This window comes from Bubalus kerabau, chromosome 17, assembly GCF_029407905.1.
Source record: "Bubalus kerabau isolate K-KA32 ecotype Philippines breed swamp buffalo chromosome 17, PCC_UOA_SB_1v2, whole genome shotgun sequence".
Classification (NCBI taxonomy): Eukaryota; Metazoa; Chordata; class Mammalia; order Artiodactyla; family Bovidae; genus Bubalus; species Bubalus kerabau.
In genome coordinates this window covers 19,066,211-19,090,997 of record NC_073640.1, presented here as the reverse complement: position 1 = coordinate 19,090,997, position 24,787 = coordinate 19,066,211, and the positions used below count along the sequence as shown (strand labels likewise).

The following is a 24,787-nucleotide window of genomic DNA, read 5'->3' as shown; positions in this document are numbered from 1 at the left end:
ATGGAGTTTTTTGGTTATTAATGACTGTTGGCACATCCTATGCAATATATCTACATTGAATTATGGTACCAAATAAAGTTATAGATGGGAATGAAGCTTGTGTATCACCCATTATCAGGTATAATCAATACAAAATTTAATATCTTCAAAAAAAGAATTTGTGTTATAATAAATAGGTAACTAATACATGAAGGAAAAGGAAATTAAATCAAATAATATTAATATAAGATTCTGAAATGTAAGTAAATTTATTATAAGACTTACAGAAAAAACAGAAGAAAAAAGGAGAATTTAGTGCTAGACACCCTAGGAGAAACTAAAAGAAGTATGTTGTTCAAGGAAAAGTCAGATCAACAGAAAAATCAGGAGAGCAGGGAATGGTTGCTCAGGAAACATTCAGTTACACTGAGCTTGGAGCAATGGATTCTTTTACCAAATCTTAAAGAGGACGAGGATGCTGCAAGAAATGGGTTAAATGGTTAAATGTAATGAGATCACTTTTTAGAAAAAAGTTCTGAAGCTTATCTAAGAAAGGCTAAATAATTCAAGAATTTGGACTAAAACAGATACAGGCAAACCTGGGGCTGAAAAGGGCAGATTAGGAAGCGAATGACAAAGGCATTAGGCTAAATCAAGCTTTACTGATTGCTAAGCAAAGATATCCTTGAAACTTAGCAAAATGTCACCAAGGTGGTGACACCTTGCTGTTCTTTCAAACTTTAGGAAAACTTTTTAAGACATTAAACTACAACATGATACAGTAAAAATTACCTAGAGCCAGACATCCTGGAATGGGAAGTCAAGTGAGCCTAAGCAAGCATCACTACGAACAAAGCTAGTGGAGCTGATGGAATTCCAGTGGAGCTATTTCAAACCCTGAAAGATGATGCTGTGAAAGTGCTGCACTCAATATGCCAGCAAATTTGGAAAACTCAGCAGTGGCCACAGGACTGGAAAAGGTCAGTTTTCATTCCAATCTCAAAGAAAGGCAGTGCCAAAGAATGCTCAAACTACCGCACAATTGCACTCATATCACACACTAGCAAAGTAAGGCTCAAAATTCTCCAAGCCAGACTTCAGCAATACATGAACTATGAACTTCCAGATGTTCAAGCTGGTTTTAGAAAAGGCAGAGGAACCAGAGATCAAATTGCCAACATCTGCTGGATCATCGAAAAAGCAAGAGAGTTCCAGAAAAACATCTATTTCTGCTTTATTGACTATGCCAAAGCCTTTGACTGTGTGGATCACCATAAACTGTGGAAAATTCTGAAAGAGATGGGAATAGCAGACCACCTGACCTGCCTCTTGAGAAACCTATATGCAGGTCAGGAAGCAACAGTTAGAACTGGACATGGAACAACAGACTGGTTCCAAATAGGAAAAGGAGTACGTCAAGGCTGTATATTGTCACCCTGCTTATTTAACTTCTATGCAGAGTACATCATGAGAAACGCTGGGCTGGAAGAAGCACAAGCTGGAATCAAGATTGCCAGGAGAAATATCAATAACCTCAGATATGCGGATGACACCACCCTTATGGCAGAAAGTGAAGAGGAACTAAAGAGCCTCTTGATGAAAGTGAAAGAGGAGAGTGAAAAAGTTGGCTTAAAGCTCAACATTCAGAAAAAGAAGATCATGGCATCCGGTCCCATCACTTCATGGGAAATAGATGGGGAAACAGTGGAAACAGTGTCAGACTTTATTTTTGGGGGCTCCAAAATCATTGCAGATGGTGACTGCAGCCATGAAATTAAAAGACGCTTACTCCTTGGAAGAAAAGTTATGACCAACCTAGATAGCATATTCAAAAGCAGAGACATTACTTTGCCAACAAAGGTCCGTCTAGTCAAGGCTATGGTTTTTCCAGTGGTCATGTATGGCTGTGAGAGTTGGACTGTGAAGAAAGCTGAGTGGTGAAGAATTGATGCTTTTGAACTGTGGTGTTGGAGAAGACTTAAAGAGTCCCTTGGACTGCAAGGAGATCCAACCAGTCCATTCTGAAGGAGATCAGCCCTGGGATTTCTTTGGAAGGAATGATGCTAAAGCTGAAACTCCAGTACTTTGGCCACCTCATGCAAAGAGTTGACTCTGATACTGGGAGGGATTGGGGGCAGGAGGAGAAGGGGACGACAGAGGATGAGATGGCTGGATGGCATCACTGACTCAATGATGTGAGTCTGAGTGAACTCGGGGAGTTGGTGATGGACAGGGAGCCCTGGCGTGCTGCGATTCATGGGGTCGCAAAGAGTTGGACACGACTGAGCGACTGAACTGAATGAACAGTAAAAATAACTTTGGATTTTGAAGCCGTCCACTCGGAATCCAGTTCTGGCTCAATTACCTTTTGATTTGTATCACTTAAGGAATGGAGGGGGGAAAAAAATCACAAAGTCTTCTAAACTTTAATTTCCTCCTGTGTAAAAAGGCAGTAATGCTTCCTGCCTGGACTAAATAAAACTTACCCTGTAACTGTAGTGCCAGGGTTTAAAATCACTACAGAACCACTGGGCATGGATGCTGAAGGAGAAGCCTCTATGCTTAGAACACTATGTGCATGGGTTTTAGGGACCTAGGGGCAGTAATCATTTTTGACCAAGATGCAGTTTAGAAGGGATGCACACTGTGTGTGGCAAAGGAGGAAAGGGACATTTACCAAGTCAGTGAGCACAAGATCCTAGTGATCAAGGCAACAGATTGTGCTCTGAGTCCAGCTAAGGAGAACTGCACGGCACAGAGACAGAGATTGGCAAAGAAAGTTAGAAGGCAAAGGGCCATATGAGTACTTTTAGCAAGAATTACTATATACCATTTCAGGCTTTTCAAAATTATGAGAATAACTTAAGAATATAACAAGGATATCGCATTAAGCAGTCCTTGGATCAGACCCAACTAAGCACTAGGATCAGATAATTAACTAGGATTGGATAGTTCTGGGAAGTCTTACAGCAATAGACTAAGAGTTGGGACTTAATCCCTGCTGGTAGCAGCTCTACATTCAACTCCTGGGCATAAGCACAGAAAGATACTGGCCTCCCACCACCACTGCCAACACTACATTCCATGAGAGCCATAGGGTTCAGGTCTCCTGCAGTTTCAAACTAGATACTGTGTCAGCAGAGGTGACAGATCTGAAACAGGCCTGTGAGTATCTGAGCTAAGAAGCATTGTGAAAAAAAAAAATTTAAGTTATTTACAGCATTATACCATGGAAAATTAGAAGATGAATGTTAAATATATAAAATGCACCATCCAAAGCTAAATAGCAAACTTCATTTCCCATCCGTTTGAATAAAATTGGCCTGTTACAATTAAGGTTAATTTTGCATGCAAAAGGTAGCAAAGAACACTTAATGATTTTCCAAGACTTGAAATAAAATCCTTAATGATTCAATTTAAAGACTGGAACCTCAGTTACAGGAGAACAAGTTGGAGTCTCTCTTTTTTCACTGTTGTCGTTTGGTTAGTCCTGTCTGACTCTTTTGTGATCCCATGGACAGTAGCCTGCCAAGGGACTTCCCAATACCCTCACTTTCTAAGATTAATGGTAACTTTTACCCAAGAGTCTTTCTGAGTTTAACAGCTTTTATAAACAAAAAAAAACCGTACTCTAAATATTTTATACTGAAAATGTCAGTGGGATCACACTGGCATATATTAAATAGTTATTAAAAAGCAGAAAGGGACCTGATAAATAACTACTGAAAAGGTAAATTTTAAAAAAATTACCTTTTCCTATCTTATAAACTTTCTGTCTTGAATTTGACTGATAATTTGAAATGCTGAGAACTTACAGCTGAAATATATTTTCTTGCTGTATTTAGTATCTGCCTGAATTTAATGTCTGAATTATTTCTCTCCTTTATTGTCTTCCTTACACATTGTTACTATTCTACTCTGTATAAACATGCCTCATATGAATCATAAAACTTATAGAAAGTTGTATGTTAGTTGACCACAGTTAGATGAAAAATCCTTTTTATTTCAATCTTTGTTATTATTCTTAAATGTGTGAGTGTACTTTCATTTCAGTGTTTACTTATGCATTGTTCAAATGCTTTATAAATATCAATCATTACAACTTCATCAAGTAGAATGCATTATCATCTTCATTTTATACATGAGGAAAACTGAGGCAGAGACGTTATACAGCAAGTAATCTGGAGCAGATTTTAGTTTTCTAAATATCTTAAATCAACTTAACCTTTTTGTGTGTGATTAGTCCTTCTATTCCGGAGAAGGCAATGGCACCCCACTCCAGTACTCTTCTGGAAAATCCCATGGACAGAGGAGCCTGGTAGGCTGCAGTCCATGGGGTCGCTAGGAGTCGGACACAACTAAGCGACTTCACTTTCACTTTTCACTTTCATACATTGGAGAAGGAAATGGCAACCCACTCCAGTGTTCTTGCCTGGAGAATCCCAGGGACCGGGGAGCCTGGTGGGCTGCCGTCTATGGGGTCGCACTGAGTTGGACATGACTGAAGCGACTTAGCAGCAGCAGCAGTCCTTCTATTCAAAAAAGTATTGAGCTGCAGATTCCTCTTAACCAGTGTTTCCTAAACTGTTTCTCTACTTCATTTAAGTCTCGATGATCTAAACTGACCTACAGCTGATAACCTTTAGATTATTAAACTTTTTAGTGTGAAATGGATAGGACTAACTGAGCTACACTTTTTAGTTAAACAAAATATAAAGGGTGTGAATATGTCTTGTTGGGATAAAAATCAGCTCTATAACACAAAAAGGAATTTTAGATGCGATGCATTTACAAATGCTGTTTGGCAATTTTAATGTACTTGACCTTTTAAACAGTGTCATTTAAAAGAGGAAAAAGAAAATGACTTGGTTGAACAGAAAGGTCAAGTCTTAGACTGAATACTGATATGCATGTCCTGACACGTTGTGAAGCCGGCAAAGACACTGATATGCTCTTTTCCTGCATCTGTTAATGGGTACTGAGAGGAGACTCTTCCTTTAATTTTAAGTGAATTTCACTTGAATTATATTAATATGTAGAAAAATAGAGAGATGAAAACTACTCAGAAACCAGAGTTCCAACCTAGTTCTTTGATTTTTATTCACATTCCACACATTCAAATTAAAAATAGAAAACAAAACACTCAGAAATCTGCAAATTACCTCGAATGCAGCTCTGTGCTGCCATTATTATATTTGCTTCCTCTTTCCCAGACACCGAAGTCAGGCACCCGGTAAACTCTTTCTACACAAAATACAAGGTTCTGAATAAAAGAGACCTAAAAGAAAAAAAATGAAACACAAGGACATGTGAAATAACAGGACCTTTAGATACTGATATTTAGATAATAATACTTGGAATCTAAAATGTCAGATGTTAAATAAGTCTAAAACTTTTGAGATAAAAAGGTATTTATCAGTTCTAAAATGAGTCAATCTCATGTTAGATCAACCTAGAGTCTTGAGTCTATTACTCCTAGAATCTAATCTTCCTCCTGCCTTTCCTATATAGCTATAAATACCCATTTTCACACACTGCAAAGCTTACAGTTAGAGAGGGGCCCAACCAATAAGCTGGGAGTCACAGCTTTTATGTAAAGATTTCAGACATCTGATTAAATTTATATTTTCAATAGTAACTATGGAAAGCAAAGATTATAATCAGTTCTTACTTAATAAAAGTTTATTCATGTTAATAAAAACACTATCTTATGTGGGCTACTAGTCCTAATTACAGGGTTTTTAATTTAGTCATCATGTTTGATTCAATAGAGAAAAATGAATATGTGCACCTGCCTACCCTTTATCTCATTATCCCTTTTAAGTGGCAATACATATTCCTCCACCTCCACCCTACACACCTAATAAATAACATGTATGTACTTTTAAGAATGACACGATAATAACACTAAAAACCAAGGTAAGGTTCCATCAGCAGACTAAAAATGACAAATTATAGGAAGAGAGAAAGCAGTAGGAAAGAACTGATTGAGAAATCAGAGCAGAGGAAAGAAAACATAGCCTCTTAAAATGATTCTCCCCTGTCTCTAAGTCTCTAAGCCCAGAGTCAACAAATACATTGATCAAGAGTAGATTAGGAAGCAGTCTAACCTAGATCCTCTCACAAGTGAATGGCTGAGGCAGCTGAATCCATGACCTTTTCATTCTCAATCCCAACATAGAGGTATCTGCCCTCAGAGCCTAGAACGGCTCACACGTTTCAGTGAAGGAGAAAGCAACGAGGGTGTTGGGGCCTCACAGAAACATAACAGAGCCATCTAGGTTTCAGAAAACACACATCTATCCCATCACTTCTCTATCAAAGAATGGAGCATTACACGCCTCCAGTAAACTTTTTCTTACTTCAAATATTGGGGAGGGTCTTCCCAGCTTTCCCAGTTTCTTGTTACCTTACCTATTTCCCTGAGGTAATAAAAAACTTGGTGTACTTTCCTAAAACCAGGTGTCTTCAGTTTTTCCCTGGTCTTTAGAGTTATTCAGATTCTATAAAACTTATAGGAAATACTTTATACTTGTCAGGTCCCCAGGTTAAAAGCTTTGAAACCATCTAAATCCTCCTTCCTCTGATGACAAATTTCTCAAGTATATAGTCCATATACCTGCTTCTTCCCCATCTTAGGAGGATGTCAGCACCAAGACTGGAGAGACCCAGAAGCAAAAACAGGTAATCATGGTTTCCTAGAGCAGAGACTCAAGAGCAGAAACTGCTAAGGAGTTAGTGCTGGGGTATTAAAACCTGTACTGTAATCGATGAATTGCTAGAAGCTCACTTAAAAACTCGTGAAAGTTAAAAAACGCCCAGGGGATCCAGTTTTAAGGGGGGTCCCCACAATACTGTGAGGTTTACCTCCAAGAGCTCAATCAAGTTCCCATAGAAAATATCCTAGAAAAATCCCCTCTGGTTTGCAGCAAGGAGAGAGGATAAGGAACAATTCTGAAATACACCAAAACATTCTGTTTTTCTTAAGACAGTCTTTGCTCAGGGGAAACCTGTTAACCAAAGCCAGACCTGCTGGACTATGAACCCTCCTGGGGTTATTACATAAATAAGGTACCCTATAACCTTTTCAAAACACACAAAAATTGATATCTAAAACTTATTTGGTCTTAAACCTTTCTTCAGATAAGGAATTATGGACCAGCATAACTTTTATGAACTCAGAAATAAATATTTCTTGTACTTCACACACATGTAATACTGTGCTTTAGTAAAGACTGGACACTTAGAGGAAATAAGCAATGGCTAGAACATGAAAATAAAGATCACAACCATTTCCAAGTGAGGGTATTTTATGTACTAATTTCAATTCTGACTCTAGTTTATGTACCTAATGTTGCTAGTCCTTTGCTCTGTCTTCACACCAATTTCTAATTTGTGCTACCTTGCTTTGAAGGCATATATCTTTTGGATACTTTTGGGGAAAAAAAAACTGTAGAGAAAGATTTCTAATCTGAAACACATGTTTTCTGTGGTATTTTCTGAATGTGTTTAGTTTATGTATAAAATAATAAATCAAATATCTGAAATAGTTTCAAAACAGATCTAAATGTCACTGAAATGTAATTACATTTGGGAGATAGCGAACTGGTGTAATGATGTGTTAACAGAAAATTCTGAATGGACTTCATAAAACTTAAGGTATATGCAGTAAAAAAAAGTAACAAATTAGCAATTAAGATGGTCTCAAATTGATTACGCATTTCATCTATGTGAGCATGACTGTGTTGCTTATGGCCACCAAAAAATTTTAAATCTTATAAACCACAGGATAGTGGGGCAGTTAGTTCCACAGTGGCATTTATGGACCAAGGTTTCTTCCACCATTTACTCTATAATTCTCTGGGGGTTTTCTGAGGATGAGGGAAGGAGCAGGCAAAAGAAAATTTACTTTTATCTACTATCCACACCAATTCATGTTTTCCTCAATTCACGTTATCAGTCAAAATTTCTTCAAATACTGCCTTTCCTCAATTCTCTCTATCCTTTTCATCCTTGGACCTCATTCTATCAATTATTCTCAAACTTTCTTTCATATTTGCTATCTTTTGACATTCTGGATAATTTCCCAAGAATTATTTTCCAGTACATAAATCTTTTCTTCAACAATGTCCAATCTACTCTTTAATATGTTCATTAATGTTTTAGTTGCTCATATTTATCATTTCTAAAAATACTATTTCTCCCTAGTATATTTTTTATTCCAGCACTTCACCCAGCTAATTCATACTATATTTAAATATCAATCTCAATGAGGATATTTCCTGGAAGAAAAAAACCTCCTTGATTCCCTAAGTCTGGATGAAATGTCTATCTTATTCATCATTTTACCCTAGCATCTATCATTGTTTCTTATACATAGAGGTTCTTCATGAAATATTTTAACAAAATTGGCATATAATTTACACATCTGTAAACACTGACAGAAAAGCCACTGATGAGTTATTTTTGTAATGATGTTATACTATTACAAGTTATAACTGCAGGCACATCCAGTTCTAAAGACCTTTCATCCAGAGATTTCAAAGAAAAGATTATTTACGTCATCCTAGTAAATATACTCGGAGAAGGCAATGGCACCCCACTCCAGTACCCTTGCCTGGAAAGTCCCATGGACGGAGGAGCCTGGTAGGCTGCAGTCCATGGGGTCGCTAAGAGTCGGACACGACTGAGCGACTTCACTTTCACTTTTCACTTTCATGCATTGGAGAAGGAAATGGCAACCCACTCCAGTGTTCTTGCCTGGAGAATCCCAGGGACAGCGGAGCCTGGTGGGCTTCCGTCTATGGGGTCGCACAGGGTCAGACACGACTGAAGCGACTTAGCAGCAGCAGCAGCAGTAAATATACTAGCAGGCTGCTTGGCTCAGATGGTAAAGAATCTGTCTGCAATGCAGGAGACCTGGGTTCAATCCCTGGGTTGGGAAGATCCCCTGGAGAAGGGAGAAGACTACCCACTCCATCATTCTTACATGGACAATTCCATGGACAGAGGAGCCTGGTGGGCTACAGTCCATGGGGTCACAAAGAGTTGGACATGACTGAGCAATTAACACCTTCACTTTTAGCAAATATACTGAAATAAATTACATAATCTATGCCAGTCCAGAATACTGCAACCAACTGAAAAATAATAGCCATTTTACAATACTGTTATAAACCAAATAATACAACTTGATTTAAAATACCCATAAAGGCCTTTACTAATTTTTAAGTGAGCAAAGTAGAATTCTCATGATACACTAAGCAGAAAAATACTCAACTCTTAAGATAACCCAGGCAGGCAATGTGGAGACACTGAATAAAAATAAAGGTATTTCAGAACTGGAAACCAATATCCTCAAAGAATGTTACTCACAAATCAAATACCTGAATGCAAAATTTAGCACCTCATCATTAGCGACTTCATTCCCACCGTAATTGAGAATCTGTGGCTAATAGTAACAGAATCAAAACATACTAACGTTGTAGAACTATGATTAAGGAACAAAAGAGATAACAGGTTACTGCAAAGGTTATTCTGTCACACTGTGGAATATTAATGGCACTTTTCTGTTTAACTCTTAATGAGAAATATAGGAAGATTATATATCCTAAAGTGAAAGTAAAGTCACTAAGTCATGTCCAGCATCTTGCAAACAAATGAACCGTAGCCCGCCAAGCTCCTCCATCCATGGGATTTTCCAGGCAAGAATAGTGAAGTGGGTTGCCATTTCCTTCTCCAGGGGATCTTCCTGACCCAGGGAAGATCCTTATGTATCTTAAGTAGCAGTTAATTACATGGAAAAGGAACTGTTCAAAATTTTAGTTACTTTCTCATGGAAACTTACGTTACCATATGTAAAATAGATAGCTAACGGGAAATTGATATATGTCTCAGGAAACTCAAACAGAGGCTCTATATCAATCTAAAGAGGTGGCATGGGGAAGGAGATGGGAGGGAGGTTCAAGAGGGAGGGGATATATGTATACCTGTGGCTGATTTATTCTGACAGAAAACAAAATTCTGTAAAGCAATTATCCTTCAATTAAAAAATAAATATTTTTTTAAAAGAAGAAAATAAAGGAAAAAAATTTATACTTTCAGAAGTTCTTGCTTTCTGCTTACAGTGTTGCTGTTGTTCGGTTGCATAGTCGTGTCTCTTTGTGACTCCATGGACTGCAGCACACAGGCCTCCCTGTCCTTCACCATCTCCTGGAGCTTGCTCAAACTCATGTTTACTGAGTCTGTGATGCCATCCAACCATCTCAGCCTCTGTCATCCCCTTCTCCTCCTGCTTTCAATCTTTCCCAGGATTAGAGTCTTTTCCAGTGAACTGGCTCTTCACATCAGATAGCCAAAGAATTGGAGCTTCAGTCAGCATCAGTCCTTCCAGTCAATATTCAGGATTGATGTCCATCCTTTGATCTCCTTATAGTGAAGGGACTCTCAAGAGTCTTTTCCAACACCACAGTTTAAAAGCATCAATTCTTCAGCACTCAGCTTTCTTTATGGTCCAACTCTCACATCTATACATGACTACTGGAAAAACCACAGCTTTGACTATACAGACCTTTGTGAGCAAAATGATGTCTCTGCTTTTTAACACACTGTCTAGGTCTGTCATAGCTTTTCTTCCAAGGACCAAGTATCTTTTAATTTCAAGGCTGCAGTCACCGTCCATTTTGCAGTCACCAGTGATTTTGGAGCCCAAGAAAATAAAGTCTGTCACTGCTTCCACTTTTTCCTCTTCTATTTGCCATAAACTGATGTGACTGGAAGGCATGGTCTTAGTTTTTTGAATGTTGAGTTTTAAGCCAGCTTCCTCACTCTCTTCTTTCACCTTCATCAAGAGGTTCTTTAATTTCTCTTTGCTTTCTGTCATAAGGATGGTTATCATCTTCATATCTGAGGTTACTGATATTTCTCCTGGAAACCTTGATTCTAGCTTGTGCTTCATCCAGCCCAGCATTTTGCACGATGTACTCTGCATATAAGTTAAATAAGCAGAGTGACAATATACAGCCTTGATGTACTTCTTTCCCAATTTGGAACCAGTCCACTGTTCCATGTGCGGTTCTAACTGTTGTTTCTTGACCTACATACAGGTTTCTCAGGATACAGGTAAGGTGGTCTGTTATTCTCATCCCTTTAAGAATTTTCCAGTTTGTTGTGATGCACACAGTCAAAGGTTTTGCCGTAGTCAACGAAGCAAAAGTAGATGCTTTTCTGGAATTCTCTTGCTTTTTCTATGATCCAACAGATGTTTACAATTTGATATCTTGTTCCTCTGCCTTTTCTAAATCCAGCTTGTACATCTGGAAGTTCTTGGTTCATGTACTCTTGAAGCTTAGCTTGGAGGATTTTGAGCATTACTTTGCTAGCATGTGAAATCATTGCAATTGTGCAGTAATTTGAATATTCTTTGGCATGGCCATTCTTTGGCATTGCCCTTCTTATTTCAGATTATTACAGTAATTTGGACTAATTATGAAAGTTAAATTTTATGCTATAATTCAAAAATGATCACTCAAAATGTGCTTTACAGCAAAACACAACAATATATTTTTTTTCATTTCACCAATATGAATAAATTCTACTTCACAAGAAGTCATTTTACTGTTCAAAAGAAATCTTTTCTAAAATGGATACTTTCCAAGGAAGCAAGACATTCCTTATATGTAATTCTAAAGTAATTGTAATACTGTTTAACAGATTAAATATATTATTATAAAAATTATTGATATTATATTCCTTTCTTATAACACTTCAAATAAAGAAGTAAATTCATATTAAGCAATGACCATTTTCTGAATTTTAGATAACTTGTATTTTCCAGTAATAAGTAAAGAGGCCATTCCAGCTTGTTGTTGTTGTTGATTTGCTAAGTCATGTCCAATTCTTTGTGACCCCATGAGCTGGAGCGCACCATGCTCCCCTGTCCTTCACCATCTTCCAGAGTCCTGCTTACTATGTCTCATAAAACTGTCATTTGAAAAACTTTATCAGCTTTACTACAGTAACAATTAGCATTTGTGAGCATGTCTGACGGTGACTCTATTTTTGATTTGGGTAAGAAATCTACACCAATATACTATAGTATAGTATATTGTATATAGTATACACCAATATACTATAGTCACCAATATAATATATATATACTATCTTGAATTGAGAGGCTATCACAATAACAATTAAAAATCCATTTTAGTCCTATGACTACCATTTAAATATCCCATCTCTTCTATATCCTATCAAAACCACACAAGCGGGACTTCTCTGGTGGTCCAGTGGTTAGGAATCCACCTGCCAGTGCAGGACCCACAGGCTCTATCCCTGGTCTAGAAGGATGCCATGTGTCCTGGGGATATTAAACCTATGCTTCACAACTACTGAAGCCCATGTGCCCCAGAATCCGTGTGTCACAGCTACTGTGTCCACACCGAGAGCCTGTGTTCCCCAACCAGAGAAGTCACTGCAATGAGAAGCCCATGGACCACAGTGAAGAGTAGCCTGCTGCAACCAAAGAAAACCCACGCGCAACAACGAAGACCCAGCACAGCCAAAAAGAAAGTTTAAAAACAAAAATTTATTAATTAATTAACTTAATGGAAAACACTTAAAAACCAAAACTAGCAAACAAAATTCAATTTTAAAAATTTCAGAAGATAAATATGAACCAGAAACAAATTTTTATGTGTGGGAAACATTTTTTATTTGATCAATAAACTGTTATTTTTAACAATTCAGAGAGTGGCTTAGAAAAGAGATCAAGAGATCATCTATACCAAATATGTCTTTTTGGGTATGTCCATTTTTAGCAATTATCGGAAATCATTTATATTAATAAAAGATCTGCAAGGCCCTCTTTTCCAAATACTAAATAAAAATATCTGAATCCTCTCCAATGCCTGTAAATTCAACTTAGATCACAGCAACCCAAACTAGGTACAGTACTTCAAAAAAGGTTTACCCATCTGTGAGTAATAAATTGCATATTAAATAACAAGTAACAATAATAAATCATAATAAAAGATCATAACAGATACCTCTAAAATAACACTTTAATACAGTCTAAATTATATATACATAAGAATCACCAAGAGAGAGACGGATTATCATTTGAGGTATGAATAATGTGAAAGTTTTGAGAGAGAAAGAGAGCATGGGATGGGAGTGATATGTGGCACACTGAATGGTAGCACTGAGTTTGAGTTAAGACTGAATTTGACTGGACTAGTCTTCTAGAGGACAATCTTCCATCAACAGGTCAACATTTTGTCTATTTTAAAATATCTGTATTTATCAGTGACTAAGTGACTAAACTGAACTGACTGACTGATCAATCTATATGTTGGTGTGTATATGGTTGGCTTGTTGTTCAGTCACTAAGTTGTGTCCAACTCTTTGCGACCCCATGGGCTGTAGCACACCAGGCTTCCCTATCCTCTACTATCTCCCGGAGTTTGATCAAGTTCATGTCCATTGAGTCAGTGATGCTATCTAACCAACTCATCCTCTGCTGCCCTCTTCTCCTTTTGCCCTCAATCCTTCCCACCATCAGGGTCTTTCCCAATGAGTCAGCTCTTTGCATCCGGTGGCCAAAGTATTGGAGCTTCACCTTTAGCATCATTCCTGCCAATGAATAGTTAGGAGATTTAGTTGATTTCCTTTAGGAGTGACTAGGTTGATCTTCCTGCTATACAAGGGACTCTTCTGAGTCTTTTCCAGCACAGCAGCTCAAAAGCATCAATTCATCTGTGCTCAGTCTTTTTTATGGTTCAACTTTCACATCTGTACATGACTACTGGATAAACTATAGCTTTGAATATACAGACTTTTGTCAGCAAAGTGTTATTTTTGCTTTTTAATATACTGTCTAGGTTTGTCAAAGCTATCATTGGCTTAGGAGGCATTAAATCTCTTTAAGACATGACCACTACCACAACAAAACAAAATGAGGTAAAACAGACTTTCTTTAATCAAGAAAAACTGAGTTTTGGGGTGAGAGAAAAGGGTAAGAGAATATCTCAAGCAAAGTAATTTCCTGATTCTTATACGCTTACACTGTGAAAACTCAACACACTGTAAATGGACAAGCAAAGAAAGCAAACTACCATGTACAATAAATAAGGTGGCCGTTAGCCACAGGTGGCTGACTGCCATCAACTAGTTCCAATTGAGACGAACTTTTAGGGTAAAAATTTTGAAGATCTACCACAACATAAAGAATATATAAAATATATCATTAATCTTTTCCATTTATTACACATTAAAATAATGATATCATAGATATATTGCATTAAATATATTATTGAAACAAATTTCATCTGTTACTTTGATTTTAGCTACTAAAAATATTTAATTACATATGTGGCTCACATTCTGTTTCGATTGGAGAGCACAACTATACAGACTGGAAAAAGAAATAAATGCTTTCCCCATCTGCCTGCTCAGCTGGAGGTGGCCTTACAATAGCTCTGACCAACAGGCGTAAGTTGATGTCTCTTGGGGACTTTTGGAAGGCTTTTGATGTTTCTGACAAAAATGGCTACTTCTGATTAAAAGTAGCTAATACATCAATTTTATCAACCTTCCCCCCTGCTTTCTGCCATGATGCCAGTAGTTAGAGGAGTCATTCTGAGATGATGAAGAGAAGAGAAACTAATGGACCAAGGAGCTAACCATTTCCAACACTGCATCATATGAGAAAAACAAGCACCTTTCATTTAAGCCACTGTAATCCCCAACAGACATAGGATGAAACAGTCTACTATTTTATAATGAACTATGATATTAGAAGGGCCAAGATGAAAGAAAAATTTCAGATATTCGTATGACAAGCTTCATTAAATATGACAACCTTAAATTTATTCAATAACAGCCGTATAGCCAAAAAAATTAAAAGAGCATTTCTATGTAATCACTTCATAGTTTTGTGTTAGTTTTTTTAAAAAGTCAAAGACACTAATTTGGACATAACCAAAAATTCATTGATTGTGAAATCAGTGAAGTGACAAGCAATATCAAGGTAATAGCTTAATTCTAAGAACTTCTCAAATATACCATTAAAAATGAGTATAAATATTCAGCAAAACAAACTATATACCAATACTACTGTTATAAAAGACACAATGCCTAAGCAAAGTCCTGGCTTACAATAGGTGTTCACTCAATATTTGAGAATGAGTGAACAGTAGGCATTTAGTCACACATTTCTGATACATGGTACAGAATCTCAGACGGCCACTAAATGTGCTGTTTACAGATGTTTAAATGTGATAAAATGTTTGCAGAATATTTAAGCTTCTTTTTTAAAAAACTGAGGTATAATTGATGCAATGATATTATAGATATACAATTAAGTTATTTTTTATTGCAGTTAAAAAATACATTAGGGTTAACTGAGTTTACAGAAAGAGTAAACTGCAGGATAAAAAGCTGTTGGGGGTGATGAGGTATGAATAGAAAGTTACATTAAAAATAATCACAAATGGGAATTCAATTCAGAGAAAAGCAAAGATCTCAGAAAAACTAGTCATCCATAAAAGCAATAGGAATACTGACAAAAATGATACAAATCAACTTTTCCAGAACTCTGAAACTTAAACAAGAGCTTGTAACAATGCAAGGAGCATTAAACAAAGAAAAATGACTGAAGTCTCATGTAAGTAGACTAAGCATAGGAATGTATTGAATTGCTCTATTTTCTGTTCCCTCTCCCATGCTTTATTGTAGCCTCATAGTAGTTATGAAAATTAGCAGACTAAAGCCACCAGAAGGAACAAAAAAGGTTTGGAACTCACCCAAATCACTGCCTTGGTAAACTGTCACTATTTGAAGAGTCTGACAGCTTCCTGGATACATTCACTCAGAGAGGTTTTCTTTAAATGATCTGACCTGGAGCTTGTACAATGCATACAGCCTTTCCCCTAGGCATATATTACATAGCTGCCTAGGCATAATGAGTGCAACTATTTAATATTTAAACTATCTAAAAATTTTCTTTTTAAAAGATGGGCCATGAGAAGTCCATAGTGGGCTGTGTAAATCTCCAGTATATTCCGGGAAGCCATAAGGATATGCACGTGTGTACAGCTGTGCTTCCCTGGCAGCTTATCTGGTAAAGAATCTACCTGCAATGCAGGAGACCCCAGTCCAACTCCTGGGTCAGGAAGATCCCCTGGAGGAAGGCATGGCATTCCACTCCAGTATTCTTGCCTGGAGAATTCAATGGACAGAGAGGAGCCTGGTGGGCTACAGTCCATGGGGTCAACAAAGAGTCGGACATGAATGAGCGACTAAGCACAGCACACAGTTGTGCTTAGAATTAGAAAAGACCTGAGACATAATCTCACACCTCCATCTTAATTTAAAGCTTTGCAAAAGTAGGAAGCAAAGGTTAAAGGAGAGTTACATACATCTACAAAGAACTAAAGATGATTTGGTGAGAACAACATCTCACTAATAGGGAGAATCAGTAAAGATGTACAAATTACAGTAAGGAACCAAAATTTAAAAAAATGAGTTGAAAAGGTTAATAAGAATTGTATTCAATAATTATATCAAATTATTGAATTCAATAATTATACTAAAATCACTCCAAATTATTCTTGAGTTACCATGGAATGAAATTACAAATCAATAACAGAAGAAAATTTGGAAAATTCACCAATATATGAAAATGAAACAATAGCCTGCTAAACAACCAAGAGGTCAAAGAAGACATCACAAGGGAAATTAGAAAATATATTGAGATGAATGAACATAAAACTGTAATATAACAAAAATAATGGGATGCAGCCGAGCAGGCTGAAGAGGGAAATTTATAACCACAAATGTCTGTATCTGAAAAGCAGAATGATCTCAAATCAATAATCTAATCTTCTACCTTAAGAAGCTAGAAAAATAAAAGCAAAATAAACACCTTCAAACCAGAAGAAAGGAAATAATAAGGACCACAGAGGAAATAAATAAAATAGAAAATAGAAAAACAGTAAATCAGTAAAACCAAAAGTTGATTCTTAGAAAACATCAATAAAACTGATAAATCTTTAACCAAACTGACCAAGTAAAAGAGGAGCTATGATTTAAATTACTAAACTAAGGAATGAAAGAGGAGATATTAAAGCCAACTTTGGAGGGAAAAAAAGGATTCATAACCTAGATGAAATGGACAAAGTCCTGGAAAGACGCAAACTACCAACACTGACTCAAAAAAAAAAAAAAAAATCTGAATAGACACTGAAACAATAATCAAAAATCCTCACAGCAAGGAAACCCAAACCCAGTCAACTTCAGGCTTCACGGTGGCTCAGATGGTAAAGAATCTGCCTGCAATGCATGAGACCTGGGTTTGATCCCTAGCTCAGGAAGATCCCTTGGAGGAGGAAATGACAATCGACTACAATATTCTTACCTGGGAAATAACACTGGCAGAGGAACCTCAGAGGCTACAGTCCAGGAGGTTGCAAAAGAGTCAGACACAAATTAGTGACTAAACAACAATAGCCAACTTCATCAATGAATTCTACCAAATGTTTAAACAAGAATACAAATCCTTCACAAAATCTTCTAAGAAAGAGGAAGAAATGCTTCCTAACCAATTGAATGAGGACTTTATTAAACTAATACCAAAGTCAAAGATGTTATACAAAGAAACAAAAACAACAAAATATACACCAATATCCATTAAGAGCACTGATGTGAAAATCCCCAACAAAAACTAGAAAATGGAATGAAGCAATATAAAAAAATTATCTTACATGACAAAGCAATATTTACCCACCACATATTTTAGGTTGATTTAAAATAAGAGAATTTGGATTACAGTCAATAAGAACATATAAATGATGAATGTGAAGATAAAAAAGCAAAAAAATTCCAAATCAAAGTTCAGTTCAGTCACTCAGTCGTATCCAACTCTTTGCAACCCCATGGACGCCAGGCCTCCCTGTCCATCACCAACTCCTGGAGTTTGCTCAAACTTATGTCCATTGAGTCAGTGATGCCATCCAGCCATCTCAGCCTCTGCCATCCCCTTCTTCTGCCTTCAATCTTTCCCAGCATCAGAGTCTTTTCCAAGGAGTCAGTTCTTTGCATCAGGTGGCCAAAGTATTGGAGTTTCAGCTTCACCATCAGTCCTTCCAGTGAATATTCAGGACTGATTTCCTTTAGGATTGACTGGTTTGATCTCCTTGCACTCCAAAGGACTCGCAAAAGTCTTTTCCAACACCACAGTTCAAAAGCATCAATTCTTCATAATTCAGCTTTCTTTATAGTCCAACTCTCACATCCATACATGACTACTGGAAAAACCACAGCTTGGACTAGACAGACCTTTATTGGCAAAGCAAAGTCTCTGCTTTTTAATACACTGTCTAGATTTGTCATAGCTTTTCTCCCAAGGAGCAAGCGTCTTTTAATTTCATGGCTGCAGCCACCATCTGCAGTGATTTTAGAGCCCAAGAAAACAAAGTCTCTCACTGTTTCCACTGTTTCCCTATCTATTTCCCATGAAGTGATGGGACCAGATGCCATGATCGTAGTTTTTTGAATGTTGAGTTTTAAGCCAGCTTTTTCACTTTCCTCTTTCACTTTCAGCAAGAGGTTCTTTGGTTCTTCTTCACTTTCTGCCATAAGGGTGGTGTCATCTGTGTATCTGAGTTTATTGGTATTTCTCCCGGCAATCTTGATTCCAGCTCGTGCTTCATCCAGCTCGGAATTTTGCATGATGTACTCTGTGTATAAATTAAAAAAGCAGTGTGACAAAATACAGTCTTGACATACTCCTTTCCCAATTTGGAACCAGTCTGTTGTTTCATGTCCGGTTCCAACTGTTGCTTCTTGACCAGAATACAGATTTTTCAGAAGACAGGTAAGGTGGTCTGGTACTCCCATGTCTTTAAGAATTTTCCACAGTTTGTTGTGATCCACACAGTCAAAGGCTTTGGTGTAGTCAATAAACCAGAAGTAGATGTTTTTCTGGAACTCTCTTGCTTCTTCTGTAATCCAACGGATGTGGGCAATTTGATCTATGGTTCCTCTGCCTTTTCTAAATCCAGCTTGAATATCTGGAAGTTCTCAATTCACGTACTATTGAAGCCTCACTTCGAGAATTTTGAGCATTACTTTGCTAGTGTATGAGAAGAGTGCAATTGTGTGGTAGTTTGAACATTCTTTGGTTTGAACATATTTATAAAAATAGTAAAAGGGATAAGGAAAAGGACAGAAAAAAAGAGATAAAAAGATTTCGGACAAAGTGTAAAGGTTGAATATACAAGTAGCTTGGTAAAAGAAAAAAAAAATGCAGCACAAACAATATTTCAGTAGACCCTAGGTGAGAACTTCCCAAATCTTATCAAAGATATTAAACTAGAATATTTGAAAACTTCCACATGCCCCATGGAGGATAAATACAAAGAAGAGCACAGCTAGCACATATTAGTGAAACTAATAAAAATCAAATACAAATTTTAAAGCAGCCCGAGTAGACAATATTTTCATAGAAACAATGGAATTCAAGCTGATTTATTAACAAAAACAATGGAAGCCTAACAACGACATATTTAAAGTGTTGAAAGAAAATAACTGTCAACCTAAAATATATTTCAAAATTAAAATGGAAACAAAGATATTAAAAATAAAATAAGGAATGGACAATGATCCCAGACAGAATATCCCAGGAAAGAAAGGTGATTGTCATAATGGTACCTGGGTAGGTATATGTACAGTTGTAAAGGGTCTGTCTGCAATGCGGGAGACCTGGGTTCAATCCCTGGGTTAGGAATATCCCCTGGAGAAGGAATTGGCAACCCACCCCAGTATTCTTGCCTGGAGAATCCCATGGACAGAGGAGTCTGATAGGCTAACAGACCATGGGGGTCACAAAGAGTCGGACACAATTGAATGACTAACACACAGGTATATGTATATGAATGAATATACAGTTCAATATTGATGTAAACATCAATAATATTGAGATTCTGTTCAGTTTAAAAATACATGTAGTGTTAAAATAAATGCAAACAAAACCACAATAGTAGGTAATAAGTAGGTATGTAGAGCTAAAATGTGGTAAGGTTCTTAAATCATCTGTAAAGCAGAAAGCTAAGAAGAACTAAAGAGCCTCTTGATGAAACTGAAAGTGGAGAGTGAAAAAAGTTGGCTTAAAACTCAGTATTCAGAAAACTAAGATCATGGCATCTGGTCCCATCACTTCATGGCAAATAGATGGGGAAACAATAGAAACAGTGAGAGACTTTCTTTTTGGGGGCTCCAAAATCACTGCAGATGGTGACTGCAGCCATGAAATTAAAAGACGCTTGCCTCCTTGGAAGAAAAGCTATGACAAACTTAACAGTGTATTAAAAAGCAGAGACATTGCTTTGCCAACAAATGTCCATCTAGTCAAAGTTATAGTTTTTCCAGTAATCATGAATGGATGTGAGAGTTGGACTATAAAGAAAATTGAGTGCCAAAGAATTGATGCTTTTGAACTGTGGTGTTGGAGAAGACTCTTGACAGTCCCTTGGGTCGCAAAGAGATCAAACCAGTCCATCTGAAAGGAAATCAGTCCTGAATATTCACTGGGAGGACTGAGGGTTAAGCTGAAACTCCAATACTTTGGCCACCTGATGCAAAGAACTGACTCCTTGGAAAAGACCCTGATGCTGGGAAAGACTGAAGGCACAAGGAGAAGGGGACAAGAGAGGATGAGAAGGTTGGATGGCATCACGGACTCTACAGACAAGTTTGAGTAAGATCCAGGAGTTGGTGATGGACAGGGAAGCCTGGCGTGCTGCAGTCCATGGGGTTGCAAAGAGCTGGACACGACTGAGCAACTGAACTGAATTGAAAGCAGTGAAAGTATAAATTTGAGTAGACTCTGAAGTTGCTGACCTTTCGAAAGTAGCCACTAGAAAATAATATAAGAACTGGTATAACAACAAATTTAATATATCAAAAAAAAAATGTAAGAAGGAAAAAAGGGTACAAAAAATAGATAAGGCCAATAACAAACAGAAAGATAAAAGACTTAAACCAAGATATATCAATATTTACATTAAATGTATATGAACTAAGTACTCCAATTAAAAGAAAAAGATTGCCAGACTAGATTTAAAAAATAATAACTATATGATGCTTACAAAAGATACCAGATACAAATAAGAACACAGTTTTAAAATAAATGAAAGTTTTAGAAATGCCATACAAACACTAATGAAAAGAAACTGGTCTCTCAAGATAAATTTTAACAAAGAAATTTAATAGGAGTTAAAATGGGATATTTCCAACTAAAAAGTACAATAATCTCAAATCACATGCCTGTAATTTTATAAAAACAAATACACATACATATGTGTGTATATATTTATACATACATATAGATACACACATACATACTCATGTACAAGTACACACACATACATACATACTAATAAATCAGAAAATTACAGAACTAAATGGAGAAAAATAAATTCAGAATCACATTTGCAAACTTAATGAACATATCAGACAAAAAACGTACAACATATAAAAGATGAGATGAGCATAACTAACGCAGTTTACCTAAGAAATGTATAAAGCAATTTAAACCTAATGGCATTTTTGCCATGTTTCTATGGCACATTAACCAATAACTACCATCGCTTGCATAACCTGTTTCCTTATTTCATCCAGGTATTTGCTCCAAAGCTCTTTTCCAGAAAAGCCTGTCCTGATAACTCTACTTAAAACAGTTTTATAGTTTTATTTTCTATTTTCCCCCTTATGTACTTAAAAAAAATTAAGTATCACTTCTGGACATTATAGCCTATATTTAAATATTTATTAATTCTGTTTTCCTTATTATAAATCAAATTTCATGGCATTATAGACTAATATCTTTTTTCACTGCTATATTCTATTTGGTCTATTTTAGAAACTCAATAAATATTTGCCAAATAAGCATGGTTCATGCAAGAATGCATGACTGAGTGAACGTGCAAAACATGAATAAATAGGCAAACTCTGAGTCAGCCTGGTTGCCCTCAATACTTGAACATGAAGATGTCACATGACATGTATCACTCATATCTGTACAGAATAAGTGGAGATAGAACACTATCAATAGAATGAATGGACTCTGGCGCCAGACCACACAGTTTAAATCCCAGAGCTGTCAATGACTATTTGTGTGATCCTGGACAAGTTACTTCTTGACTCTCCATTATTTTCATCATTTGTAAAATGAAGATAATAACTATACCAAGTTGATAGTTTTGTGAAGATTAAAATTGTTTATATGTGCAAAGAACTTTGAACAATGATAGCAAGTAATAAATGCTATTATGTAAGTGTTATGTTATGTTAAGAGTTAACTACTACTATTAACATTGTTATTGCTTTCTATAAACTAGAGAAACAAGAATAATAATACCTTTTTATTCTTAGAGGAAAATATCTATAAATAGTTTTGAGTAACCTATTCATTTTTGTGTGTACATTGTTGAAAAGCAGGAACTAAGAATACCTTGTAACACCTTAATAATTATAGAGATTTATTCTATTAAAAGACAGAAACCCCTCAAGTTCAGCTTGAAAACCATTTCACATCAAAAGATAGTCTGTAACACAAAAGTACCCACACAATAAACAGAAGCAAAAAAAAAAAAAGGTCTGCAGCATTTTAAGGAGAAAACATGCAAACAAAGCAAAAGTCAAAACTCACTAAATAATAAGTTAAAAACCTATCTTTAAAATTAAAGTCTCAATATATAAGAGAAAAAACCATATCTTAAAGTATCTAACAAAGGTCACCTAGAAACCATTGCTTAGTATGCTGACTCCGAATCAGACCCAATGCCTGCTATTTATGCCCTGTGCAGTCCCCTCTCACGCTGATTTAAGACTGACCAATGTAATAGAGGATACTGTAAAATGATGGAGGGTGACTTCTGAGACTAGGTCGTAAAAAAAGCACTGTACTTCCATCTTGCTCTTTGGAATCACTTTCTCTGAAAAAAGCCACCTGACATATAGAAAAGGCACTCAGACAACTCTATGGAGAGGCCTCTTGCCCACAACCATGTGAGCGAACCATCCTAGGGCCTTCCAGGCTCAGTAAAGCCTTCAGTTAACTGTAAATCTGGCAGATTATTTGAATCCAACTTACGAGAGACTCCATGTCAGCAACACCCTGATTAGTTTCTCCTGAATTCCTGACTCACTGAAACTATGAGATAATAAATGTTTGCTCTTTTAAGCCACTAAGCTCTGAGGCAATTTGTTACTCAGAAATAGGTAGTTTATATACTAAGAAATTAATTCCACATGTCATCCAATCTAAAAGCATTTGAAAAGATCTTCTGGGTTTTGATGGTAAAGGCGTCTTTGCAAAATAAAAAGGAAATGGCACATGATACACAGTTGGCAAAAAAGACTTTTCCAGGTTTCATGTTAAACAGACACCTACAGATTTGTATAGTATTTTTATGTAGAAGGCTTACAACCTACACACTTCTACCAAAGAGCTAAAGAAATAATCATCTGACCATTCTTGAAAAAACAAGGCTTCAAACATATTTATCTAAAGGAACTGGAGTTCGCAGGATCATTTGACAAATTTCCATCAGTACAACTGGTTCTATGACCACTCCAAATGTTATCCCCAGTTAGTTAGTTATGCCCTATTAGTTATCCCCAGTTAGTGTTATCCCCTATTTCCACTTAAATTCTAAGCTTGTAGAAAAATGTTTGAGGTTACTGTTTTCAAAACTGACATGATACTGTGACTTGTGATCAATCATTCAGCTCAGTTCAGTTCAGTTCAGTCGCTCAGTCGTGTCCAACTCTTTGCGACCCCATGAATCGCAGCACGCCAGGCCTCCCTGTCCATCACCAACTCCCAGAGTTCACTCAGACTCACGTCCATTGAGTCAGTGATGCCATCCAGCCATCTCATCCTCTATCGCCCCTTCTCCTCCTGCCCCCAATCCCTCCCAGCATCAGAGTCTTTTCCAATGAGTCAACTCTTCGCATGAGGTGGCCAAAGTATTGGAGTTTCAGCTTTAGCATCATTCCTTCCAAAGAAATCCCAGGACTGATCTCCTTCAAAATGGACTGGTTGGATCTCCTTGCAGTCCAAGGGACTCTCAAGAGTCTTCTCCAACACCACAGTTCAAAAGCATCAATTCTTCGGCGCTCAGCTTTCTTCACAGTCCAACTCTCACATCCATACATGACCACAGGAAAAACCATAGCCTTGACTAGACAAACCTTTGTTGGCAAAGTAATGTCTCTGCTTTTGAATATGCTATCTAGGTTGGTCATAACTTTCCTTCCAAGGAGTAAGCGTCTTTTAATTTCATGGCTGCAGTCACCATCTGCAGTGATTTGGGAGCCCAAGAAAATCAAGTCTGACACTGTTTCCACTGTTTCCCCATCTATTTGCCATGAAGTGATGGGACCAGATGCCATGATCTTCATTTTCTGAATGTTGAGCTTTAAGCCAACTTTTTCACTCTCCTCTTTCACTTTCATCAAGAGGCTTTTTAGTTCCTCTTCACTTTCTGCCATAGAGTCATATAATAGCATAATACTAGAAAAGAGACATTAAAAACATACAGGCATTTTCCCATCTCCATTTATGATTTAGCAGATATAATCTAACACACAACATACAATTAACATTTTTAATAGTTTAATAAAAAATAAGAGCAAATCCAAAATGTAATAGGAAAGACAAAATTTCACCCTTTGTAAATCTTTACTTTCTAAGTGTTCTTTAAGACTTAATAGTTTTGGGGACATCAAAGTCTAAAAGGTCCCT

The 24,787-nt window shown here is 36.8% G+C and overlaps 1 protein-coding gene across 4 annotated transcripts in view; it reads right to left on the bottom strand.

The window, feature by feature from the left end:
• The window catches only part of PHKB (phosphorylase kinase regulatory subunit beta), a 235,261-nt gene that overhangs the window by 149,103 nt on the left and 61,371 nt on the right, over positions 1-24,787 (bottom strand). For all 4 annotated transcript variants that reach the window (XM_055552724.1, XM_055552725.1, XM_055552726.1 and 1 more), the window contains one exon: positions 5,142-5,257. In XM_055552724.1, coding sequence (XP_055408699.1) covers positions 5,142-5,257 — 116 coding nt within the window. The remainder of the gene's footprint in view (positions 1-5,141; positions 5,258-24,787) is intronic.